Raw genomic sequence first — 27222 nt, 5'->3', positions numbered from 1 at the left:
AGGCAATGTGCAATGGAAATGCAGCTTTTGTAACATTTCTTTCACAAGCACATATCACCGTGTGAGAGCACATTTGTTGGCTATACCTGGTAAGGGGATTGGAGCTTGTAAAGATATTCCTTCACAAAAGAGAAAAGAATTGGAAAAGGAGGCCCATGTTGGTATGGAACATGTGGCACTGGCTTCAAAATCAAAAGCACCCAAGGGCAAGAATGAAGACCCCCTTCCATTTTTGAGGAAAGCCACCACCAAATTTCCATTTGAGAGTTCTACTTCTACTGGGGGACAAGCATTGAAAAGAAGATCACTTGGTCCAATGGACAGGATTTTCCAAAAAGAGAGACCGGACGAGCTTGATCTCACCATTGCCTTCTTCTTCTATCAAAACTTCATATCATTTAATGTTGCACGTTCACCTTTATTTGTTGAGATGTGTCGAGCTCTAACTCAAGGGGCTCCAGCAAGGTATGTGCCTCCTGGGTCAGAGAAGCTGAGAACCACATTGTTGACGAAGGCAAAAAAAGAGGTGCAAAAAATGCTCGAGCCTATTAAGGCATCATGGCCAACATCTGGGGTTAGCATTGTTTCTGATGGATGGACAGATCCAGCACGACACCCAATCATCAACTTCATGGTGTCTTCCTTGAATGGTCCAGTTTTCCTGAAAGCAGTGGATACACTTGGCGAATACAAGGATGCACAATTTATGGGTGAGTTATTTATTAGAGTTGTTGAAGAGGTAGGTGTTGATTCTTGTGTGCAAATCATTACAGATAATGCACCTGTTTGCAAGGCGGCTGGCATGATTGTGGAAGCTAAATATCCACAAGTGTTTTGGACACCTTGCATTGTCCATTCATTGAACTTAGCACTGAAATCCATTGCTTCTGATGTGCTTTGGATTGGAAGCATTATTGAGGATGCAAGACATATCCGTAACTTTGTGCAAAATCATACAAATGCCCTCACTATCTACAAGGAGTACAGCAACCTATCATTGTTGAAGATTGCTGATACACGGTTTGCATCTTCATTCATGATGTTGAAGAGGTTGAGGGAGGTCAAGACTGCTCTTGGGTCCATGGTTATTTCTGAGTTTTGGTCTTTTTGGAGAAAGACAGATCAGGCAGCCTCTAAAAGAGTGAAGGACACGGTACTAGATGATGCTTGGTGGGAGAGGGTAGATCTAATTATTCGGATCATGGACCCTATCATCTCTTTGCTTCGAGTTGCAGATACAGACAAACCCATCCTAGGAGAGGTATATGAGGGATGGGATTCCATGATTGAGTCTGTGAGGAGCATTATTCTACAGAGTGAGTGCCCCCCGTATGAGACATCACCAGAGGCCTTCTGCGATACCATACATGATATTCTTGTCCGCAGATGGGACAAGAATTGTACACCTTTACATTGTTTGGCTCACTCATTGAACCCCAAATACTACAGCCATGAGTGGCTGAATGGTGGACCTTCCCGCAGATTCCCTCCTCACATGGATGGTGAAATCTCACAGGGGAGGAAAGAGGCATTGAAGCGGATTTATCAGGATAGTGCATTGCTTGCTGAGGTGGAGGATGCCTTTGCAGAGTTTTCCATTGGCACTGGTCGGTTTGGAGGTTATGATGTGATTAGAGACAGGGGGCTTAAGAAGCCCTACTCTTGGTGGGCAAATCATGGGGCAACAAGCCGTCCTCTTCAGCAGTTAGCCATGAGGCTCCTCTCTCAGGTGACTTCATCCTCTTGTTGCGAGAGGAATTGGAGCACATATGGGAATTTGCATACTGTGAAGAAGAACAGGCTTGAGCAGTCCAGGGCAGAGACAATGGTGTATGTGCACACCAACCTTCGTCTTATTTACAGGCAGAGGGAAGAGTGGTTGAGGGGAAAGACAAAGATGTGGGATGTCTTTCCTGAAGATATGGGTCTGGACACCACTGTTGAGTTGGCATTGGCCAACATGGATCTCGGTGATCCAGTGCTAGACCCTATTAGTTTTGATGACTTAGAGGGGTCAACCTCCATACCAGCAGATGCAGAGGCGACTATGGATACAGGGGAGGAGGAGGATGCAGAGGAGAGCAGTGGGGACCATGATGATGGGGACAGTGATGATGATTCTGATGCTAATTGATGCCTTGAGGCTTGCATACCTATAGTTGTTTTATATTTTCTATTTCTATTTGCCATTGGCATTGCACCAACACTACCTATGTAACAGATTTTGATTTGATGACTTAATGAGAAAACTACAGTTGTCAGTGTGTTTATCTTACTATCTTGTAGTTGTAAGTTGTCTTTCAGTTATGAATTATGAATCATGATTTAAATTTTTAATAGATTTATCATTTATGTGACCAGTACCACTGACATTTATTTGAATTTTGTATGTACTATGCATGCTAATAGCTATAGATGAAGATCTATGTTTGAAATCAATAAATTTGTATCATTAATTAAAATTTGTGCAAGAAATATGCTAATAACTAATTTTTAATATATATATATATATATATATATATATATATATATATATATATATATATAAAATAATATATAACGTGTCCTAACGTGTCTTGTTCCGGGGGTCAGCGTGTCCCGAATCCGACACCACGAATCCCGAATCCTACGTGTCCCGAATCCCCGTGTCAGGTGACTTAGGTAATTGTGTATTTAGATGATATCCTAGTTTACAGCCAGTTCAAAGAAGAGCACTTGAGACATTTGAGTTATGGGTTAGAGAAGCTGCCACAAGAGGAATTGCTTATCAATTTGAAGAAATGTTCGTTCCTGAAGACAGAGCTTGTGTATTTGGGCTGTGTCAAATCGAAGGATGGTTTGAAGATGGATCCTGAGAAGGTAAGAGTTATTGTTGATTGACCCTCTCCTAAAAGAATTTTTTAAGTTAGAAGTTTTCATGGTTTGGCTAGTTTTTACAGGAAGTTCATCAAGAATTTTAGCAAGATGAGTGCTCCAATTGTGGAGACCATAAACAAAAGATAAACAGCCATTCTAGTGGATTGTTAAAGCAGAGAAAGGCTTTCAGCTATTACAGAAGAAGATCACAAAACAGACTGTGTTGATCTTGCCAGATTTCAGTGAACCTTTCCAAGTGAAGTGTGATGCTAGTGGAGAAGCGATTGGTGATGTGTTAAGTTAGGAAGATAAGCCTATAGCATATTCAGTGAGAAGTTGAATGAAGCAAGGAGGAAGTATACTTCTTATGACAAGGAGTTTTATGTTGTGGTACAAGCTTTAAAGAAATGGAGGCATTATTTAATGTCTAAAGAATTTGTTTTGTATACAGATAATCATGCCCTACAGTACATTATGCAGCAGCCAAAATTAAGTCAAAAACATGTCAAGTGGATTGAATATCTCCAAAATTTACCTTTGTTTTGAAGCATATTAGTGGCCAAGCTAATAGAATTGTTGATGCATTGAGCAGGAGGAATTTGATTATGCAAGAAAGTCAAGTCCAAATCATGGGGTTTGACTTCATGAAGGAGTTGTATGAGGAAGACACAGATTTTAAGGAAGCTTACAAGGCTTGTAAAAACCCAGCAATCCAAGATAAAAGTTTGTGGCTTGATAACATGCTTCAAAAAGGACTATTATTCAAAAACAATCAGCTCTGTGTTCCAAAATGTTCGATGAGGGAAAATTTAATCAAAGAGAAGCATAGTGGAGGACTTGGTGGGCACTTTGGACATGACAAGACTTATGGGCAGCTGAAACATCTTTACTATTGGCCAAAGATGACAATTAATGCGCAGAAATTCGTTAGAAGTTATAGAATTTGCCAGCATGCAAAATGAAAGAGTCAGAATACAGGGTTGTATACACCATTACTGATTCCAGACAGACCATGGGATTCGATAAGCATGGACTTTGTAATGGGTTTGCCAAAAACTCAAAAGGGTAACGATGCAATCTTTGATGTAGTAGACAGATTTCAAAAATGGCCCATTTCAGCCCTTGTTTTAAAACCAGTGATGCTACCCATATAGCTAGCTTGTTTTTCAAAGTAGTAAGATTGCATGGTGCCCAAGAGCATTTTTTCAGATAGGGATACCAGGTTCTTGGGACATTTCTGGAGAACTTTATGGAAGAAGCTTTGAACTGATTTGAGGTTTAGTTCAACCTATCACCCTCAAACTGACGGGCAGACTGAAGTAATTAATAGAAGTTTGGGGAATATCTTGAGAATCTTGGTTGGAGACCATCCTAAGCAGTGGGATCAGGTACTTGCCCAGGCTGAATTTACCTATAATGATTCTCCAAACAGAAGCACTGGTCAAAGTCTTTTTTCAGATTCTGGTATATGATGCGTCCAAGGGGAGTGCATGAACTCAGAAACTTGGGAAAAGCAAAACAAAGAAGTGTTGTAGGAGAAGACTTTGTTACAACTATGCAGGAGATCCATGAACAAGTGAAACAGAGATTGCAGGAAAGCAGCCTCAAATATAAGACCAGAGCAGATCTCAAGAGGAGAGAACAAAGCTTTGAAGTGGGAGACTTAGTATTGGCACATTTGAGGAAAGAAAGATTTCCTAAAGGAGAATACAATAAATTAAAATTAAAGAAAATTGGTCCTTGTAAGATCCTTAGGAAATTTTCAGCCAATGCTTATGAGATAGAGTTGCCACCAGGGATTGGCATCTCTCCATCTTCAATCTTACAGATCTGTACAAGTATCGGTGAGGAGAAGAGTTACAGACAGCAAATGACAGCAAACAACAACAAATTCAATGGCAGAAGTAGTTACCAGTAACAGAGCCTTTGCAACCAAAGAAGCTTTTAGACAAGAGATTGATTAAGAAGACCAAGGGCAAGGAATACTATGAGTAGCTAATGCAACTTGGAAGAATCATCCAGAACTGTTGAAGACCTCATGGGAAGGAGCCCATGAATTCTTTGTTCCTTGGGAGTATGATGCAGGGGCATCCATTAAAACCTAATTGACCGAGAGATCAAAATTTCTTTACCAGAGGATTTGGCTCCCCAATGAGAGGGTTGTTAGGATAGAATTGATTTGGATTGCCATTTAATTCATTAAATTTAGAAAATTGTTGTAATTTGTTTCATTTTCCCAAAATTGGTCCATTTGATCCTATCTTTGTGGATCTAGTCTAATAGTGTGATGTATTATTTATTTGCTTGAATCAATAAAAAATAAGCAGAGCAAGTGTGGAGTGGCGAGGATTTTTTTAATCAAAGCTTGTAACCAATGCTTCTGCAACCTTTGTTTAATTCTTAACCAGTCCTATAATCACTATATTAGAGTTTCGCCACACATATATACACATAATATTGTAGAGAATCGTGAGGTTGCAGGAGGGCATCAAGAACATTAACAGAGTCAAAGCCAAGTACACAGGCGGGAGTGACCAACACTTAGTTTTCCTCAAGTTCCAACGATAGTCCATCACTAGACAGTGTCTAGAGATGGAATTTGAGTTTTGTCAAAGAAAAGGTTGTCACTTCATAGCATCGGGTCGGAGGTTCTATCCTAGTAGGACAAGAAAAGGGCACAACAGGAACAGTCAGGCTAACGAGTTTGGTCGACCAATTAGATGAGAGTCAGGATAGTGTGGAGTAGAAGTGGGACTGCATTGACTCATCCCAAAGGCAAAGGGCTTAAACACTTTTTAGAAAGGACCGGGTCAGGATAGTGTGGAGTAGAAGTGGGACTGCATTGACTCATCCCAAAGGCAAAGGGCTTAAATGCTTTTTAGAAAGGACCAGGATCAACAATTGACGGAGTCGTGGTCAACAGTTGATGGAAAAATCCCGGAGTCTGTTGTTATGTAAAAAATTAGTTAATTTTAGGTTATTATTTAATTCTAGGTTTAATTAGATGAAAGGGCACGATCATAAGATCATGCCCTTTCCCAAAGGGTGCCCATGGCGGTATATAAGCCAGGCAACCCATTGTAAACATTGATCATCGGTAATTTTCATCTCTTTAATAAATTTTTACATATAATTTCTGGGTATCTTAAAGTTCTCTGTTTCATCTGGTATCAGAGCGGTTCATTCTCGGTGTAGAGTTGCCCGTCCGTCCGCTGCCCACAGTCCCCCGTCCTCCTGTCGATTGTCCATACCGAAATCTGCTGTCGTCCTCCGCATCTGCGCTGACCATTCCACATTGTTTCACTGCCACCGTCTCACAACAAATCACTGCTTTGGTTGCGACGGCTCAAGTTGTAGCCTTCTCGTCCGTGACAAAGCTACCAGTCACCGACGAACTGTTCAGAGTGCCTGCGGTGACATATATTCCCAGCCTGCGGTGATATATATAAGCGACGTATTGTTCAGAGTTTAACGAAATATATTAGCATGTTCGATAAGTTTCAGGACAGGAGGAAAAGACGTGACTGTCCATTCGTAGGTTATAATTATAACGTGATTTGATTATATATATATATATCATATTTAATTTATATATAATATATATATATATAATTTAATTATAAGTTATATTATAACTTTAATTTATATATAAGGTTAATAATTATAAATCATAATTATTATAATTTATAATTAATTAAAAAATTATTATTAATTAAATTAAATTATTAAATTAATTTAATAAAAATATATATATATATAATAATTAATTAATTAAATTAAATTATTAAATTAATTTAATTTAATTATTTAAAAAAAAAAAAAAAGGAAGAAGGGAAGGAAAAATATTTTCGCTGGCAAATAAATACACGCCTCCGCAAACCCGCTCAATGTCGACAATGACAATGGCGGATTTCCAAAAAAGGTTGTTGGATGCAGAGCAAAAGATAAACAACAACCACGACGAGGTCAGTAAAAGATTAAATGAAGTCGAGAGCAAGCTTGGGGAGCAAGCAGACAAAATCAAAAATCTTGAAGATACGACAAATCGAATAGAGATAAAGATGGAAAGTCAACATGTCCAAACAGGAGTAAACTTCAGAGAAGTCTTAACAATGCTGAAAAGTCTGTGTAAAAAGTCGAATTGTACACCCGAAGAGCTATTAAAAGATGGTGAAGAAAATCAAGAACATCTCTCATCAGATTCAACAAAGTCAACAAATTCTCATGAAAAGGTTGAATCCCCAAGAAAATCAGCGGCACCCCACCAAGAAGCAAGTAACACTGCCTTTACAAAAAAGCAACTTTGGGATACCCTTAATAATCAACACCCTTTTTTTGCTCAACCATTAGCCACATACCAGAAGAGGGTAAAGGTTGAGATGCCTAAATTCGATGGAAACGAAAAAAACAATGTTGCATGGATAAATAAAGCAGAGGAATACTTTGAGATATATGACATCACTGAAGATGACGAAAAGCTCAGACATGCATCCATTAAAATGGAGGGAGAAGCATATAACTGGTATATGTGGTGGAAAAAGACAACACATGTCATTAGCTGGAGGAAATTTAAAGATGCATTCTTCAAAAGATTCCAAGGTGTAAAGGAAGAAGAGTTCTTTTCAAAACTCATCAAACTACGATTCCAAGGTGTAAAGGAAGAAGAGTTCTTTTCAAAACTCATCAAACTACGACAAAAAGGAAGTGTCGATGAATACACTCAAGAATGGGAGACCTTAGTAACACGAGTACCTGGGTTATCAGAATCTCGTCTAATTCAGTGATACATCTCGGGGCTCAAAACCCATTTACAAGCAGAACTTGAGATGCATGATATTACATCTATAGAAGAAGCAAGGCGAAAAGCAAAAACAGCTGAAAAGAAATCCGAACCAATATTTTGGTCAACAGCGGAAAAAGCTTATGCAAGACGAAGGATACCCCAGTATGTGGACTCAAATAATACAAGATATGTTCCACCACATCATTGTGAAGATGAAAAATCTAATGTGGAAATGCAAAGGATAAAAGAGGGTAAATGTAAACGCTGTGGTGAGAAGTGGGACCCCAAACATAGATGTGTTAAAGGAAAAGAACCAAAGAACCTATATAATTGTGAAGCAACCAATGATTCGAACAGTGAAGATTATGACATAGAAGACACAGAAGATGCCGCAGAATTCTCACCAGAATTAGATGACGAAAGTATTCCGCAAGTGTCATTATCAGCCATGACAGGTATATCACAACCTCAGACCTTAAAGTTAAAAGGACACATAAAGAAGAACAACGTAGTGGTTCTCATCGACTCTGGAAGCACACACAATTTTTTAGATACAACTGTGGCAAAGAGACTCAATATATTTTCATTTCCCTTACCAAACATGAAAGTGATGATAGCTAACGGTAAAAAGATTGAAAAGGTGGGAAAATGCCATAAGGTTAAATTGCAGATTCAAGACTTCAGTTTAGAGTCTCCGTTTTTCACAGTACCGTTAGGAGGAGTAGATGTAGTCTTAGGTATCCAATGGCTACGAACTTTAGGTACTTATGCCGCCAACCATCAAGTACAATTTATAAAATTCAAATGGGGAGGTCAGAAGTACAAGCTACACGGATTCCAACCACCAGAAAATCAAGTTACATCATCATCCCAGATGATGAAGCTGAGTCGAAAAGGAGCACCTACTTATGTAGTACAATGTCACCAATTAGAAATGTTATCTGCAAATATGACCAGAGAAGAATCACCAGAGATTCAAGACCTACCTATGAAGATGCCGCCTAATACGGAAATTGAGCGTAGAACAGAAGTTAAAACAGAGTCAGACCTTGTCAACATCAAGCCATACCGATATCCACATCTCCAAAAAACGGAAATTGAGAGATTAATCCAAGACCTTTTACAGTGTGTGACTTTGATCATTTTGGAATATATAATCAAGTGGAAAGACTTGCCGAAGAAAACGCTTCATGGGAGAATGAAGCATTTTGTCAACAACATCCGTCGTTATGTATGCTTTGAGGACAAAGCATTCTTTCGAGAGGAAGGCAATGTTATGTAAAAAATTAGTTAATTTTAGGTTATTATTTAATTCTAGGTTTAATTAGATGAAAGGGCACGATCATAAGATCATGCCCTTTCCCAAAGGGTTCCCATGGCGGTATATAAGCCAGGCAACCCATTGTAAACATTGATCATCGGTAATTTTCATCTCTTTAATAAAATATTTACATATAATTTCTGGGTATCTTAAAGTTCTCTGCTTCATCTGTCTCCTAAAGGATTCCTTTTACGCGCACTTTAGAACAAACGAGGTGACATAAGCTCAGGCTGACGCGCACAAGCAACAAAATAAAAGGAATCGGGACCTAGGTTTTGAGGTGTGGTCGTATTATAGAGTGTAAGTGTCAGGAGCTATAGAGTGGGGTCGTGCGGGTTATAATACCTGCTAACAAAGGTTTAAGCGACGGTATTAATATAAGATAAGCTCCCCTTCTCTTGGCTAAATATACAAGGATTTGCTCTAGTGGCTATTTAAATAGGCTCGGCTACAGTGGTTCTAGTTTGATTTTGATAGGCGTAATCCTGCCACATAATTTTTTTTAAGTAAAGTCTTGCATCACGCTGACTTGACACTTGGTACCTATGTGAAGCCCAAAATTCATAATTTAAATTTTCATTTTGTATAAAATTTTTTAGCCGACTTAGGAGGCATCTTGGCATATGGGAATACCTCTTGATGCTACACAAAAAATCAACACTATGTTCCCAAGAGGGTTGTGGGACACATAGGAAAACATTGTTCTGTCCATGCCAATGGCTCTTACCTTTTCTATCACTTTACTTAAATTTTTAACATTACCATTAATTGTTTTGGGATGTTTGAAAGCAGTTACAACCTCATCATAGTTCATATGGAGAAGATAAAATTTCATATCTCATTCAAAATTCAATACACTGAACAATTTCAAGATTTAAGGGTTGGCAAGGTGCAACATTCCACTAGATTCTATCATGTATAAGGGTATGGGATTGGCACTAGTCAAGATTACCAAATGATGGGATTTTGCATATTGTAATCATTTAGTTAATATAGACATGGTTTCACTCCAAAATAGTATTTACGTGTATCATTCTTATTTTCTTGCAAGATAATGTGTTATTTAAAATAATATTATATATTTAGAAATTTTATATTTTCAATATACCCCATTTCCCCTACACACACATCAAGGGTTGACGTTTCCAAGTATTCTTGTTTCAAACCTATATGTGTTTCCACATTTTGTGCAATTTAGGGTCCTACCCATAGGAAACACATCCCAAGCATATAAAAGATTTGAAAACAACTTATAACAGTGGATTCATAACAATAGTAAATCTACCCCTTTAGGTCCTATATGTTTGTTAAATCACTTAACAAAATCTGCTCAATGTTATGTCAAATCAACATTCATAACCAGCTCAAGAAGCCACTCAATCATGAACAAAGCATAAGGAAATATTCAGATCTGAAAGCACACAAATCCTCAGCACCTACACTTGCATCCCAAAATTGCACAAAAATGTCTCCTGCTCTCTTCTCCACAATAAGCACATCAAATAGCACTAAGGTTTCAAAATGCCACAAAACCGTAGTTTTCTTCTATCACGATTCACAAGGCTACAAGATCAAATGCTACTTTTACTAAAACTCAAGACCAAGCAAGCAAATACAAATGAAGAAGAGTACAAGAAGACAAGTTCACCATAGTCTCATAACTTTAACTTAGGCAGGTGAGTCTATTGGTGAATAACTACAAGTGATGAAAATACCATCTCCTCTATTTAAATGTTGGCTTTAATAGCAATTAGCAAACACCTACAAATATATGAACTTTGAAGCAAGGGACACGGAGAGTATACACTCCAGAAAACCCTGACAAGGAAATTATATTAATAATATCATTCCAATGCATAGTTCTATTGTACAAATGGTCACTTCAGATAACTATAGGTGATCATAACAATGACGTCATAATTGGACATTCAGTTTAAACCATTTCCATAATTTTCTCCCCAAAATATCCATAAATCTCTCAACAGATATTCATCCCTAACTTCTCTTGTTCTTATGTACACTTGTAGAATTGGTCTACATCATTACAAACCATCATATAATTTATTCATTAAACATAACAAGTAAGAGTCATTCCTTCATTAAACACATGAAAGGAATGCAAGGCCAAAAATAACAATGTGGATGTAGTACACAAGAAACCTAACTAAACAGCATATAGGCCTACATGTGAAGCGCTACAAGTTACACATGTCAAGCTCTAGGGAATGCACATCCAACAAGCAAGAGTATAAAGGCATGCACTCCAGAAGAAGTGCATAATACTACTTCACAGACCTCCAATCATTCAACACCACCCCCCCCCCAAAAGCCATGTTTATCTCTGGATCCACCACACCATCATCATTCCTAAATCCAAGCAATCATCAAGTCAAGTACAAGCCTCCATGCATCCCCATCCTACCTAGGGATCAACGCCCTCCTCCCAAATGTCCAATGCTCCTCGTTTAAGGTGTGTAGCCCTCCCAAGCAATCAACCAAACTCATTATGTGTGCACAAGAAAGTAGCTAAGCCACATACTACATAGCTCTCCAAAGTTTCAAGTGTGCCACATTCGGCCAAGTCAAGTTGCACAGAATCAGCAAAAAAGGAATGTCGTGGATGGTTTGGGTAATCTACTACAAAACCCATTATAAAATGGTTTTGCGTAATCTAGTTCAAAACCCATCATCCGCTTCAGGGTGAATAGTTGATCAATAATTGTAACACTTTGTTTGGGCTCTCATTTGAAGGGGAGTATTGGAAGAGAAAACAGCAAACTCCATTAATGTTAATATTAAATACTGTTGTCATTAAAGTGCAACAATTAATGTTAAAAATAGTTAGGTGGTTAAAGCACCATAAACATATCAAGCTGTTATAAATGATGTAATGTGAGATGGTATAAGTGAGAGGGTAGCACACATATACTATACACGGTTAACATACAGTGGACTAACCATGTGGTGTAATTGCTGTAGCATTATTAATAATACTCTGCATTTATTATTCTCTCCATTGCTTTTGTTCATTACTGATGTGTATGTATGGACTTATAAAATCTTAACACTTCCAAGGATGTTAACTCACATTCCTTGCCAGAGTTATTGACCACAAATCTTCCAAACTCAATACAAAATAGGGATCAACACATGATAGAAGAAAACGGTTCACAAACACATACATAAGCTTGTAAAAATTGAAAACTCACATAGTTTAAACATGTTTCTTTGCAATAAACTCGGGATTGAAGAAATACTTTGATTAACAATAACAACAATCAACTCCGAGGAAGAAAGTAAAAACTGTGCAAGGAACCTGTACCTCCAAACTAGTGTTATTAATGTTAATATTAAATACTATTGTCAATAAAGTGCAACAATAAATGTTAAAAATAGTTACGTGGCTAAAGCACCATAAACATATTAAGGTGTTATAAATGATGTAATGTGAGGTGGTATAAGTGAGAGGGTAGTACACATATACTATACTTGGTTAAACTACATTAGACTAACCATGTGGTGTAATGGCTGTAGCACTATTAATAATACTTGGCATTTATTATCCTCTCCATTGCTTTTGTTCATTACTGATGCATGTGTATGCACTTGTAAAATCTTAACATTTCCAAGGATGTTAACTCGCATTCCTTGCCAAAGTTTTTGACCACAACTCTTCCAAAATACAAAATAGGGATCAACATATGATAGAAGAAAACGGTTCACAAACACATACATAAGCTCATAAAAATTGAAAATTCACATAGTTTAAATGTTTTTCTTTGAAATAAACTCGGGATTGAAGGAAGACTTTGATTAATGATAACAACAATCAACTCTCAGGAAGAAAGTAAAAATTGTGAGGAACCTGTACCTTCAAACTAGCGTTATCACATATTGCCTCGTTGTAGAACTCCGTGTATGATATCAAATTTTCCAATGTGTTGGCTTCATTTAAAATTGATAAGACCTAAGAAGTCATGTGATGAGAAACTTAAATCCAAAAACAATGTTTGTAGAAAGCAAATAGACTAAATTGTATAAATCTATGTTTCTTCAAAGCAATCAAACCTTTACAGCTGCAGAAATATCCTTCGGGATCTCTCCTCTTGTACTCAATGCATCTTTCCTGTTAGAGAAGACGTGGATTCAGCAGAATGTACAAATTAACACACCCCAACTGCCTCTATTTGATTTGCATAAATGCAGAAATCTTTTCAATAGAGAGTCGACATGGAATATTAAAACCTGTAAGAGATGTATTTTTGTACGCCCCTCACAAATCGCCCACCAAATATATCTCTTGGATAGGTCCTTAACCAATGCACCATCTCCTGCAGCAATTTAAGAAACATTCTTAATAAAAACATGGTCAACAATCTTTTCCATAGAGAAACCTCAAAAAAACTACTTTTTCAAGACACTGCAGTATGAATGACAGTTGTGTAATAGTAACAAGTATTCAGTGATTAATTTCTCTGGATATTGATAACAATGTCACTAAAGGACCAAGGTACATGTATGCTTAATTTTTAAAATATTACATATAAAGAAATGAGTTCTAGACCATTTAACAATATGATTAATATGACATGTGGAGTTAAGAATGTATCAAACACCATTGGAAAATAATAATAATAATAAATAATTAAAAAATAAATAAATAAATTGTGAACAAGATACAAATCATTGTTTCCATAGAATACAACAGAGCCAAGATTTGGTCTGGAATCTGAATAAGCATCAAAGGAGCATTGCACCAGATAGATTGACAATAGACAGAAACAATGTTGAAAAAATCAGCCTCCAGAATAACTACACAGACGTCAACAAACCAGCAATCAGAAAACTCAGGAAGAAGTCTTAAACAGTCAGCAAAACACTGGCATTTATTTGAAAATGAAAGATTTCATTTATTTTCACATTGGCATACTTTTTAGAAAAAATAATCCTTTAAATACCTTTTTCATGTTGGTAGAATTATTAGAAAACTCACAATTGTTTAGCAGCAATTTCTAGGCATGGAGAATAACTCTCGAAAAACTGAAAAATCGTCATTTTCTCCACAATTTTTTACGTACTGAAAATAAATAATAGGTAATACAATAAGAGATCAAGTGCAAAAATACTCATACCTTACCTGGTATTTAATTCCAGGTTCTTCTTACCTGGTATGGAATTATTGACCAAAGCCATAGATTATTTGATATAATATCACCAATTTTGTGAACATGGGAGTCACTAAGGAATTTTGCCCAATTTTAGTAATATCAATTGAAATGGGGCAAAATTATTGGAGAAAGTTGGCTAGTATTATTTTATTGGATAATAGCGGCAAATTATTGTTTTATTAAAATGGCGGAAAAAGTAACTTAGTGGAAAATGGCCTCACAATAAAATAATATTAAAAAGGAGTCTAGAAGCATGAGGAGAAATTATAAAAGGAGGATGGACTCATTTTGTGGCTAATCTTTTGGCTATTACACTTCATAATTCATCTTCTATTGGAGCTGATTAGAACAAGGGGCAGAGTGTTGTTTAGCACCAGGAATTCCAAGCGGAACTCCACCCTCATTTCAGAGAACTTCGAGTGTCTCCCTAGTGAGGTAATTTGGGAGTCTAATTCAGGGTTTCCCTTGAGCTTTATTGCAGGAGTTTGGCCCACTATGCGTATTTCCTAGGTGCGGAAGGATTCCATGGAGCATTATTTGTAGCAACAATAGTGGGTTAGAGGATTCGGGTTTTTGCAGAGAGATTTTTCCTCATTGGAGCTGGAGTTTGGTGGCATTTTTGCAGAGCAAAGTTTGAGAAGATATTTGGGCCGAGTTCATCTACATTTTTGTTGTGCGCAGAGTTCATTGGATGAAGCTTGCACAGGAGAGAGGAGCAGCAAATTCCAGGAGAGATTGCAGCTGGAGAAAAAGCCTATTTTTAGAGGGGAATTTGGGTGGCTATTCAGCAGTTGTTTAGAGCAGATTTGAGCAAAGCATTTTCAGCAGTTCATAGAGTCTACTTGGCAGAGCCATTCGCTCTTTTTGGGGTCATCCAAGACATTTGGAATTGGGCCAAAACCATTTTTGGGTTTTGTTGGGATTGGTGTGTAGAAGTCGGGGTTAATTTTTGAGAATATTTTGAGCAATATACAGGGCAGAAACCTAGTAGCGCGTATAGCTAGCCAAAGAGCCATTTGCACCCTTTTGGAGGCATCTTCATCATCTGGATTCAACCCAAACCATTTCTAGGTTTTTTTGGGTTTTGGGAGAGGAGTTCAAAGCTAAATTTTCAAAGCATTCCGAGGAGTATTCAGCCCTAAGACAACATTCCAGCCAGTGGTCAGTAGAAAATTATTTTTGGATAGTGTGCAGATCACTCCGAGACTATTTCTACCACTTGGTTCAAGGCCATTCTTCCGGGTTATGCTCAGCTTGCATAGCAAGCCCAGGTTCCAAAATTTCCTCTCACTTTATGTACTCTTTTATCATAAAATTAATAAAATGTCTCAAATTGTGTTGCTAGACATTTTGGTGTTTTAATTGTTGTGTATGAGCTCCAATTTATTTATTGTTCCTAGTCCATTGTTTGGTATTAGCTGTTAATTCCAATTAGGAATATTATAATGGTATTAGAGCATGTTCTTGGCTAGCTGTGGGGAAGCTAGCAAGATCACGAAGGTGAAGGCATGCATGCACAGTGATGGGTGAAAGTATGGACATTCTAATGAAGCAAGAACGAATTCTATCCAAGAGAAATACTGGCAAAAATTTACAAAGGGATTTTACTCTATCTCCGAGCAATGTCGGCACTGTATGACCTCTGAAAAGCTAGCCATCCAAGTGATCTATGCAAGCTCTATGTAACACTAGCTCTGTCTGCCAAACGTACTACCTAAAACAACTGCCAATCTAGTCGTCTTGCCTGCTGCTGACTAGGAACATGCTTCTCCGGCACTCTAGAAAATCTTCCCGACCTCTAGAACTGAAAACGTCCTCCTCTTCAGCCAAATCAAATTAGTCACTTGAGGCTCTACGCAGACTCTTGGAGAAAATTTTCGGCCTCCTCTTTCTGACTCTCCCGAATTGAAAAATTCCTCCAGACTCACTGTCTCTGCCCCTCTCTGTCTTTGTGTCCCCTCTCTAGCTCAAACTCTTCTGGCAAAATGTTGCTGCTCTCTGGAAAATCAAACTGCCCAAGGAAATTGATCTCGAGTGTGTTCCTCTATCTACCCATCGACTTCTCCTTATAAACTCATTGTGGGACCCCAACGTCCAAGATTAAATCTTAATCAATGGTCGAGATTATTTCCTAGTCAATCCATGTGAGTTACCAAAGAAATCTCACCTTCCTCAATTAATAATTGTTAATTAATCATTTTCCCTAAGTTAGACTTTGGAAAAAATTAATTACTAATTAATTAACTTAATTAAGGCATTTCTAGGTGGATTTTCCTTAAACCAGTCATCACATCCATATCACTCAGGGCAAAAACAACTAATTTGCATTCCGAAGAATATCGATGTTAGCACAATTAAGTCTCGTGCTAACAATTCATCTCTGGAAGCCTATAAGCACAAAGTTCTATAGAAGATTGATTTAGGATGGTTACATCATTTCACTGTGGAACAATTTTGTATCACAATTAGCAATTCATATGGTCTTGCATCATCGAAGATGACAGCTCCAAGAATTGGAAAGTTGCAACGACATTATGACACAAAAAGATATCAACCCTTTCATCAATATGCTTTGAGGACAAAGCATTTCTAATGGGGAAGGAAATGTTATGAACATAAATAACATAAAATAATACAAATAATAACTAATAATTAGTATTAACAAAAGGACATGATTGTCTATGAAAGGGCACTCTTGCCTAAGTATATATGCAAGGCACTCATTTGAAATTCTCATCATACATCAATTTTGTACTCACATTTATATATAAATATTATTTATCCTATGATGGATATTCTCATGTTCCAAATATTCTAAATATTTGTGTTATAACAAACTTTTGTTCATATCAACCAACTAGAAAATAAATTACTCAAAACCATAATGAGCTAAAGCAACAAGAAACAGAACTCAAGGGACAAATTAATAAGAATCATGATGAACTAACCGAACATATAAAGAGTCCTTCGTCCAATGTTCATTCTCTATGTACAACCGATCCACAACCAAGTTCATAAAGTACATCTAATCCATAACCAATATCTCCAAATATGACTAAGCCACAACCAAGCATCCCTTCTAATGGTTTAGTGATCACCAACCATTTATCACCCCATGCAAATCAACCAATTTCTGCATACCCAATGAGAAAAACTAAAGCTATCAAAGCTTATCGGAAATGAAAAGCAAGGTACGGCATGCTTTAATGAGGCAGAAGAAAACATTGAAACATATGATATCAATAACGATAATGAAAAATCCAAGACACCTCCAGGAAACTCGAGAGTGACACATACAATCGGTTTACATGGTGGAAAACTCATCTTATTCAGTTAGTTGGGATACAATCAAGGATAATTTCTTCAAAATATTCCAAGGTATAGCAAAGGAAGAATTTTTTTATAGAACTCAGTAAACTACAGAAAAGGGAAAAAATAAACAGATTTACACATCACTAGGAAACATTGGATACAAGAGTATTCGAGATATCAACAAAACATCTAATATAATCTTATGTGATCAAACTAAAGCCATGCATCTAGAACAAATTAAATATGCATGATATTACGACTGCAGAAAAGGCCAAACTTAAGGCAAACGCAATAGAAAAAAATTGAAAGATCTTCATTACAAGGGTTTGACAAGGTTCATTCATGACAAAAGGACAACGAATTTAAATATTATGGAGATAAGTGGTTGCCTAGACTCAAATGCAACATCCAAAAATTCATAGAGATGTGAAGCTGATAGAGAATCAAACACTTCCATCAGCAACTCCAATGAGGAAGGAAAAAAAAGTAAAATATTTTGCGTAGATGTGGCCAGAATTGGGTTCCAAGTCATAGACGTGAATCCAACCACTTATATGACTGGAAAATTATAAATGGGAAGGAGAGGGGTTCTGAAAATGATGACATGCTAGAATCTGACAAGGATGGAAACTCACAAAGGTGTCATTAGTAACAATCACATGTACTAGGAGACTTGTAAGGAAGTAGGATCAAAAGGTCATACTGAAGTTTAAAGCCAAAAAGAAGAAGTACAAAAAACCCCACAATATCGCTTGCAACCATTAGAGGACAAATGGAACCAAGGGTACCAAAACTCAAGGGAAGCATAAAGAATAAAAATATCACGATTCGCAATCCTAGTAGACTTTGGTAGCACACAATTTCATGGAGATCAATCTCGCAAAACAATTACACATTTTTGTATACCTTGTGAAGGATCTCATTGTCAATTTCGCCGATGGTCAACATATCATAGAATAGGAAGGTGCCAAAAAGTTTTGTACAGATACAAAGCTTGGAACTACAAATTTACATTGTACCACTTAGTGGTATAGACGGAAAGTTGGGAGCATAATCGCTAACGCAACAAAGAACCTATACCACAAAACTCCAAAAACAAATTATGGAATTTAAATGGCAAGGGGAGAACTACAAGTTATATGGTTCAAGAAGCCAAAACATCCACTAAACGAACTCACAAATATTACATTTTCACTACAAGATAACCTCCCAAATATTCAAAAACAAATACAAAATCAAGATGACTCTCTACGATGCAAAACAAAATCATCCAAGGATTGCTTTGAGGACAAAGCATTTCTAAAGGTGAAGGCATTGTTACATACATAAATACTAAGCTAAGTAATAAATGATATGAATAGAGATGATGGTTGGAATATTAGTAGAAGTTGAAAAAAGACCCAATAATTTGAATAGGGATGATGGTTGGACTATTAGTAGAAGTTGAAAAAAGACCCAATAATTTGAATAGGGATGATGATTGGAATATTAGTAGAAGTTGGATCCTTGTCCTGTCCTCCTAGCTTTTTAGGTTTCTTTTTGGGATTTATTTGGTTTGTTTGTTTATCTATGCAGGTATTGGCATCCTTTTTATAGTATTTGTTGCTGATTTATTCTTCATTAGAGTTTATTTTTCCTTCGTGTTTTCTTATGTATTTTATCATCCTATTCGTTCTTAACTCCTTTTAGTATTTTTGTTATTCATTTAATGGGCCTGAGCCTCATATTTTATTGTTGACCCCATTTTATTTATTGATTATTTTTCTTTGGATATATATATGTTTCTATTTTTATTTATTTATTTTTATTTCTATTTTTATTTTTATTTTTATTTTTTATTTTTTATTTATTTATTTATTTTATTGTTGACCTCGTTTTATTTATTGATTATTTTTCTTTGGATATGTGTGTGGTTGTGTGTGTTTCTATTTTTATTTATTTATTTTTATTTCAATTAATAAACTAATATCATTATTAAATATTATTTTTCAAAAACTAGCCGTTTATTTTCCAAAGACTTTGCTTAATAAATAATATAATAATAAAGGTATCAGCACAATAATAAAAATAAAAGGAACATAGTTAGTAATAATAATTTAAAAACCCCCGGATGCGGATGATTGAAGAGATGGGACGGGCGATCACCCGCGGCCACCTGCCAGTCATGCGCAAAGGAGCTGGTCACACATGGGGGAAGGGACACTCTCAGCTGCGTGGGATCGGAATTAAAGGCATTCAGCAGAGGAGCATAAATGCTCCGTTCACCTCCGCACGCAAAGCAGGGTCCGGCTCCTCGGCTCCCATGAATGCCACAGTAATGGCGGGAGGGCCTCGAGGCATAGGCAGATGTGTTATATATGGTTGCGGTATGGGATTCACAATGCAAATTCAGGGTCTGTTCCGTTTGTTTTTGCAGCCTCTGGCGCTGCTGGTCGCTCCAAGCGTTTGCCTTTCTGTTTGGGCTACTCCCCCGCCTGCATATGGTCTCCCTTAGCTATTCTAGGATTCAATTTAGCTTTGAGCTCTATCCCGGCCTCAAACATAGAGACTCTATTTGGCCCTGCAGTCATGGTTCGGCCTCGACAATGTAAAAATTCTGTTTCCCACCCCGGTTTTCAGTTTCACCTTATTTCTCCCATGTAGTTAAATGCCCATTCCCATAACCATACATTTAACAGACTGAAAAAATAAATATTGCTGAAAACACAAATTCTGGAAATTTTTCAGAATGCTGGAAATTGCAGAAATAAAAATCAGCAATTAAAAACAGCCATTAAAACACATTTAAACTCAGTGATTTTTGGTCAACTTGACCCTGGAAAAACCCCCTACAACTCTTGGGGAAAACCAGTTTGAGAGCTCTTCTTTATTTCTGGAAAATGCCTTTTACAGAGAGAAAATTTTTCAGCAAAAAATCAGCAAAACAGAAATTTTTCCAGCAAGCAAACTTATCTGTTTTTCAGCTAACAGACAATCTGGAAAATGGCTGTACGAGCTGTACGGACCGTACGGACTGTACGGACGTGCGGACCGTGCGGACTGTACGGACGTGCGGACCGTGCGGACTTGTACGGACAGACCTCGAAATTCGTGCAGAAAATCGCCTCCTCGATATTCGTGCTGAAAATCAATTTTTTCACTGTTTTGCTCACTAAATCTGCCTTTTTCTGCTTGTTCTTTGAGCTGTACGGATTTGCTGAAGTGCTGCCTTGGTATTTGTGCCAAACTGCTGCCTCTTTCTCCTCCTTATCCAGAAATCTCCTTTGCTCTCTTGCTCTCCTTCTCCCAATCTGCTCATGAAAGAATGAATCATCTTTTCCTCCTTTTCCTCCCTTAACCCAACCCTAAATGACTTTTGGGTGATCCCTAAATCCAATGGCTGAAATAAATTTAGATCAATGGCTGAGATTAAATGCTCATTTAAATCTCACTTTCTATTTTTTAATTCACCCCACTTTAATAAAGACCCACTTAGTCATTTATTTCCAAAGTCACTTTTCCTTTCTAATTTTTCATTGACTTTATAAAAGTCACTTTAAAATTAGACTTAGTAACTTTATCACTTAAAGTCACTTTCAAATTAGATTTAACTTTATAAAAAATTATAAAGTTACTTTAGGAGAAAAATTAAATTCTTTTGGACACTTTTCCCTAGGCCAAAGATCAAAGCCTTAGGGAACCACCTGTCCTCCGGTACCAAATTTCAACACTCCCTCTTACCGAGGAAGGTGTTCCTCACCACACCCATCTTGTCTCTGAAGTAGACATGCTTGCCCCGTGGTAAGGCTTTGGAAAGAATATCTGCAACCTGCTCATCAGTGGAAATATACTCAAGCTTCACAGCTCCCTTCTGAACATAGTCTCTGATGAAATGATATCTGATCCCGATATGCTTTGACCTGTCATGAAATACTGGATTCTCCGTGAGTTTAATGCAACTCTGATTATCACAGTAAATCACTGAAGGTCTCAAAGGCTGACCAAATAAGCCAAACAACATCTTGCGAAGCCAGATGGCCTCACAACTAGCTAGACTGGCTGCCATATACTCTGCTTCCGCTGAACTCAGTGCTACTGACTGCTGCTTCCGGCTGAACCATGACACTACTGCTGAACCCAACCCAAAACAACACCCTGAAGTGCTCTTCCTATCAGAAGCACAACCTGCCCAATCAGAATCAGTGTATCCTGCCAATCTCACTCCATCTCCCTGCCTGTAGTCCAGACCATAATCCACTGTCCCCTGCAAGTACCGCAAAATGTGTTTTGCAGCCACCCAGTGAACCTTCCTAGGCTCACACATAAACTGACTCATCGTGTTGACTGCAAAACAGATATCTGGTCTAGTGTTGACCAAATACATCAAGGAACCAATCAGCTGCCTGTACAATGTGAGATCCACCAACTCGGAATCCGAAGCATGAAGCTTCTTCCAGTTGGTGATCATCGGTGTCGACATGGGTCTACAATCCTCCATGTGGAATCTGCTAAGGATGTCCACAATATACTTCCCCTACCCCAGGAAGAAATGCCCCTCCTCCTGCCACACCTCCAAACCCAAAAAGTAATGCATCAAGCCGATGTCCTTCATCTCAAACTCCGCCGCAAGATCTCTCTTGCAGTGCTCTATGAGTCTCTCTGCACCTGTAATGATCAAGTCATCCACATACAGCACCAGAATGAGAGGCTCCTCACCAATCACAATAAAGTAAAGGTTCGGATCTGCCTCACTCTTTGTAAAACCCATCCCCTGCAAGTATGCATCTATCCTGGAGTACCAAGCTCTGGGAGCTTGCTTCAGGCCATAAAGGGCCTTCTTCAATCTGCACACATGGGACTCCTTCCCATGCACCTCAAAGCCCTGTGGCTGCTCAATGTACACCTCCTGTATGAAGCCATTGAGAAATGCGGTCTTCACATCCATCTGGTGGATCTTCCAACCCATCTCTGCTGCTATCGATATAATGGAGCGGATCGAAGTATATCGAGCCACGGGAGCGAAGGTCTCCTCATAATCAACTCCCTCTACCTGTGAGAACCCTCTAGCCACAAACCTCGCTTTGAATTTCTCAATGCTGCCATCTGCAGCATGCTTTACCTTGTAAAGCCATCTGGAATTAACCACGGATTTGCCCTCAGGCCTCGGCACCACCTCCCAAACATCATTCTTCATGATAGAAGAATACTCCTCCTGCATGGCCTCTCTCCAGACCTGCTGGCTAGCTGCCTCCTCATAGCTAGAAGGCTCAGAGTCAAGGATGCTGGTAACCATCGCCATATAACTACAAAACCTCTCAGGTGGTCTACTCTCTCTGACCGGCCTCTTCGGCTCAGCAACAGATGTGGCATCTCTCAAGGTGTCCTGAAGCCACTTGGGCTTCCTCTTCCCTGAGCATGCTTCTCCTATAGGAGAATGAAACTCCTCCTCCTCATCACCATCAGTAGCCTGAACTCCTGACTGTCTGTCTGCTGTCCTCCTGCCTGCACCTGAACCTGTAGAAGCTGAGGTACCGTGTGAACTGTCCATCAGTGGACTCCCTAGTGAACTGCTATGTGAACTGCTCTGCATGCTGCCCGGAGCACCACCCCTCTGGCTCGGCGAGCCACTGCTCACTGATGGACCTGACATCCTCATAGATGTACCTCCGGATCCTCCTGATCCCTGCCCACTGGATCCCTGCGACTGACTCAACTGCTGCTGAGGGTCTGGCTGATCCAGATACTCTAACTCCCGTGACCTCCTAAAGGCCCTGTCCTCCTCGAACTTCACATCCCGTCTGACAACAACTCTCCTCTGTGCAGGAATGTAAATCCGAAAGGCCTTTGAGGTCTCACTGTAGCCCACAAAGATACCCTTCTCTGCGGTGGGCTCTAGTTTGGTCCTCTCCTCCTTGGGTATATAGGAATATGTAATGCATCCAAAGATATCAAGATGACCAAGATCAGGCTTCTTCCCAGAGAAAGCCTCCTCAGGAGTCATGTGCCCCAAGGCACGATGCGGACTCCTGTTCTGCAAGTAAACAACTGTGTTGCAGGCCTCTGCCCACAAGAACAATGGCAACCCCTGATCATGTAACATGGCTTTGGCAGCCCCTATGATGGATCTGTTCTTCCTCTCCGCAACCCCGTTCTGCTGGGGGTTGTAAGGAACAGTAAACTCCCTCCTAATGCCTGCCTCCGCACAATAGTCAACAAACTCTCCAAGGGTGTACTCTCCTCCATTGTCCGACCTCAGGGACTTGATCTTTCGACCTGTCTGAGTCTCCACAAGAGCTCTGAACTCCTGAAACCGCTTGAAGACCTCACTCTTGGTCTTCAAGAAATAAATCCAGGTCCTCCTGGAGTGATCATCAATGAATAAGACATAGTACTCATATCCACTCAAGGAAACATGAGACATCCGACCGCTCACATCGGAATGAATCAAATCAAGTATCCCAGTCGCTCTGCTGTCACTGCTGGGAAAAGGGGATTTGGCAAACTTGCCCATCGCACAACCTCTGCAAGTATCATGGTGATCAGTACTGAAATCTGGCACACCTGTAGTGATCTCCCGCAATGTCCTCAAGGCTCCATGAGACATGTGCCCCATCCTGCGGTGCCAAATCTCACACAGCTCAGAACTGCTAGCTCTGCTGTCGGTACTACTGCTCAATGCCAAAAGGGGCTGGAATGCAAACTTGTACACCTTTGCATGGCGTACACCTATCACTCTAGCTGAATCAGCTGGAGTGCCCCTGGGATACATCAACACCTGTCCTCCCCTGAACAGTACCTCATATCCTCTGTCCTCCAAAGCTGAGACGGATATGAGGTTCTTCCTCATCCCTGGCACATAAAGAACATCAGACACTTTCAAGGGAGGTCTGGACTCCCTCTGAAATGTCAGTGTACCCACCCCGACTGCTCTAACAACTCTGTCATCACCGAGTACTACCTCAATATCAGTGCCACTCTCTGAAAGCTCTGAGAAGTACTCCCGGACTCCTGTCATGTGGCGTGAAGCCCCACTGTCCACATACCAGATACCTGTAGATGCTCCGCTAATCGAGGGAAAAGCATGCTCCCTCTGAACCTGTGTGGCAGGTGATCCTGCACCAGAGGACTCACATGTAGTGAACGCAAACTCCCGGTCAAAACGACCTGCAAAGTCCTCAATCTCAGCTGAAGCTGCCACATCCTGGTTCTTCCCCTTCTTCTTCTTCTTCTCCGGACACACAACTGCATAGTGTCCCATCTTCCGGTTCTCATTGGTACTCTGGTAGAGATTGGACAATGTTGTCCACATCTCATGGGCATTGCTCTTTCCTCTCACATGAGGAATGCAATGGTCTTTGATTCCGTCTAGAATCAGCCTCTTACCCTTGTTGTTCTTTCTATTATAAGCTGCCAACTGAGTAGCATCAGTAGGCACAACAACAGGGTGCTGTGCTGTATGCACCATGATATCCCAGACTTCTGCCTCCTCAAAGATACTCTGCATTCTCTCCTTCCAAACGCTGTAATTTGTATGCCCATCCAACCTATCCTCCACCCTCAATCCCAATGACATCTTGCTGTCCTAAAACTGAAAAATAGCACTGCTGTGGTAAAGATAAAACTGCTGTTTATGAAAAATCAGCTTGCTGGAATTTTCTGAGTGAAAAAATCAGCAGCTGTATTTTTTTCCTTTTGCTGTCCCAAACTGCCCTTCAGCACTCAACCTCTGATACCATGTAAAAATTCTGTTTCCCACCCCGGTTTTCAGTTTCACCTTATTTCTCCCATGTAGTTAAATGCCCATTCCCATAACCATACATTTAACAGACTGAAAAAATAAATATTGCTGAAAACACAAATTCTGGAAATTTTTCAGAATGCTGGAAATTGCAGAAATAAAAATCAGCAATTAAAAACAGCCATTAAAACACATTTAAACTCAATGATTTTTGGTCAACTTGACCCTGGAAAAACCCCCTACAACTCTTGGGGAAAACCAGTTTGAGAGCTCTTCTTTATTTCTGGAAAATGCCTTTTACAGAGAGAATTTTTCAGCAAAAAATCAGCAAAACAGAAATTTTTCCAGCAAGCAAACTTATCTGTTTTTCAGCTAACAGACAATCTGGAAAATGGCTGTACGAGCTGTACGGACCGTATGGATGTACGGACTGTACGGACGTACGGATGTACTGACCGTACGGACTGTACGGACGGCCGTATGGACTTGTACGGACAGACCTCGAAATTCGTGCAGAAAATCGCCTCCTCGATATTCGTGCTGAAAATCAATTTTTTCACTGTTTTGCTCACTAAATCTGCCTTTTTCTGCTTGTTCTTTGAGTTGTACGGATTTGCTGAAGTGCTGCCTTGGTATTTGTGCCAAACTGCTGCCTCTTTCTCCTCCTTGTCCAGAAATCTCCTTTGCTCTCTTGCTCTCCTTCTCCCAATCTGCTCATGAAAGAATGAATGATCTTTTCCTCCTTTTCCTCCCTTAACCCAACCCTAAATGACTTTTGGGTGATCCCTAAATCCAATGGCTGAAATAGATTTAGATCAATGGCTGAGATTAAATGCTCATTTAAATCTCACTTTCTATTTTTTAATTCACCCCACTTTAATAAAGACCCACTTAGTCATTTATTTCCAAAGTCACTTTTCCTTTCTAATTTTTCATTGACTTTATAAAAGTCACTTTAAAATTAGACTTAGTAACTTTATCACTTAAAGTCACTTTCAAATTAGATTTAACTTTATAAAAAATTATAAAGTTACTTTAGGAGAAAAATTAAATTCTTTTAGACACTTTTCCCTAGGCCAAAGATCAAAGCCTTAGGGAACCACCTATCCTCCGGTACCAAATTTCAACAGACAACAAATGCTCAGCCATCGAGACACCTCCCGAGGTGGGTCCTCGTGACCCCCTGTCGACGAAGACTCTCCCCATTACTGCCATTGCCATTGCCATCGCACTCATGGTGCAAGCCCTCTTCGGTCCAGTCAATTCCTGGATGCCAGCGCTCCTGAGTCCTCTTCCTCGCCCGCCTTTGGCTCTGCAATTTTCAATTTCAACAGTTCTTTGAACCGTCCCCGGATCAACGCCCATGTTTCGGTGCTCTTCATTGAGGAGACCCATGATGAGAGCGATTCCAGAGCCAAATAGGGGACGATGCCAACTGATGGCTCCGCGAGAGCCATGGAGACTCCCTCTGTAGATCCTGTGAATGTTTCGGAAAGCCCTCTTGCTGGTCCCACGGGAGCTAAGGAGGCGATGATCAGCCAGAACGAGGATGTCAAGATGGAGCCCGTTCCGACAGCTACGGAGGAGGCTCATGACATGGCGGAATTCGGGTGGTGCAGGGTAGTGGAGGAGGATCCTGAAGACTAGACGCGACTTCTTATCAGGTCTCTGCGGCCCGTTAGTGAGGGCATTCGGTCACTCTTGTTGTTTTCGGATATGCTCTTGTGTCAAAGCTGTGGTGTTACTGTCTGTGTCAATGCTGATGAGAAATTGTCTATGTTTGGGTTCTGGAATTTTTTCTCTGTGGCTGGGAAAGTTTTTGGCTCCCCTGCGCGGGATTAGTTTGCTGTTCCACTGGCGCCCCTGCGTGGGTTGGTTTTTTGGTCTGGTTAGTCCTCTGAGACTGCGGTCTCTGCTGTTCCATGCTGCCATTACCTCTAGGCAGCTGGTTCTTTTTGTTATGTAATGATGTAATTGTTCTCTGATAATGTAAATAATAGAATAGTTTTAACGAGAAAAAAAAAAAAATTTAAAAACATAACTATATAATTAATTTTCCCTGAAT

General features: G+C 39.3%; 1 protein-coding gene across 3 annotated transcripts in view; it reads right to left on the bottom strand.

Annotated features, from left to right (window-relative positions):
• LOC149224132 (uncharacterized) overlaps window positions 1–27222 on the bottom strand; it is a 370062-nt gene that overhangs the window by 256582 nt on the left and 86258 nt on the right. For all 3 annotated transcript variants that reach the window (XR_016249501.1, XR_016249502.1, XM_089386010.1), the window contains exons 16-18: window positions 13206–13291; window positions 13029–13086; window positions 12832–12927 (exon numbers count right to left, since the gene is read on the bottom strand). Coding sequence is in view for 1 of the 3 variants with exons in the window: in XM_089386010.1 (XP_089242136.1) it covers window positions 12832–12927; window positions 13029–13086; window positions 13206–13291 (240 nt within the window). In the remaining 2 variants the exon portion in view is untranslated. The remainder of the gene's footprint in view (window positions 1–12831; window positions 12928–13028; window positions 13087–13205; window positions 13292–27222) is intronic.

This window comes from Pinus tabuliformis, chromosome Q (genome assembly GCF_031772625.1).
Source record: "Pinus tabuliformis cultivar Carrire ecotype Pingquan chromosome Q, CPIR1, whole genome shotgun sequence".
Classification (NCBI taxonomy): domain Eukaryota; kingdom Viridiplantae; phylum Streptophyta; class Pinopsida; order Pinales; family Pinaceae; genus Pinus; species Pinus tabuliformis.
This window is presented reverse-complemented; position numbering and strand designations above follow the sequence as displayed.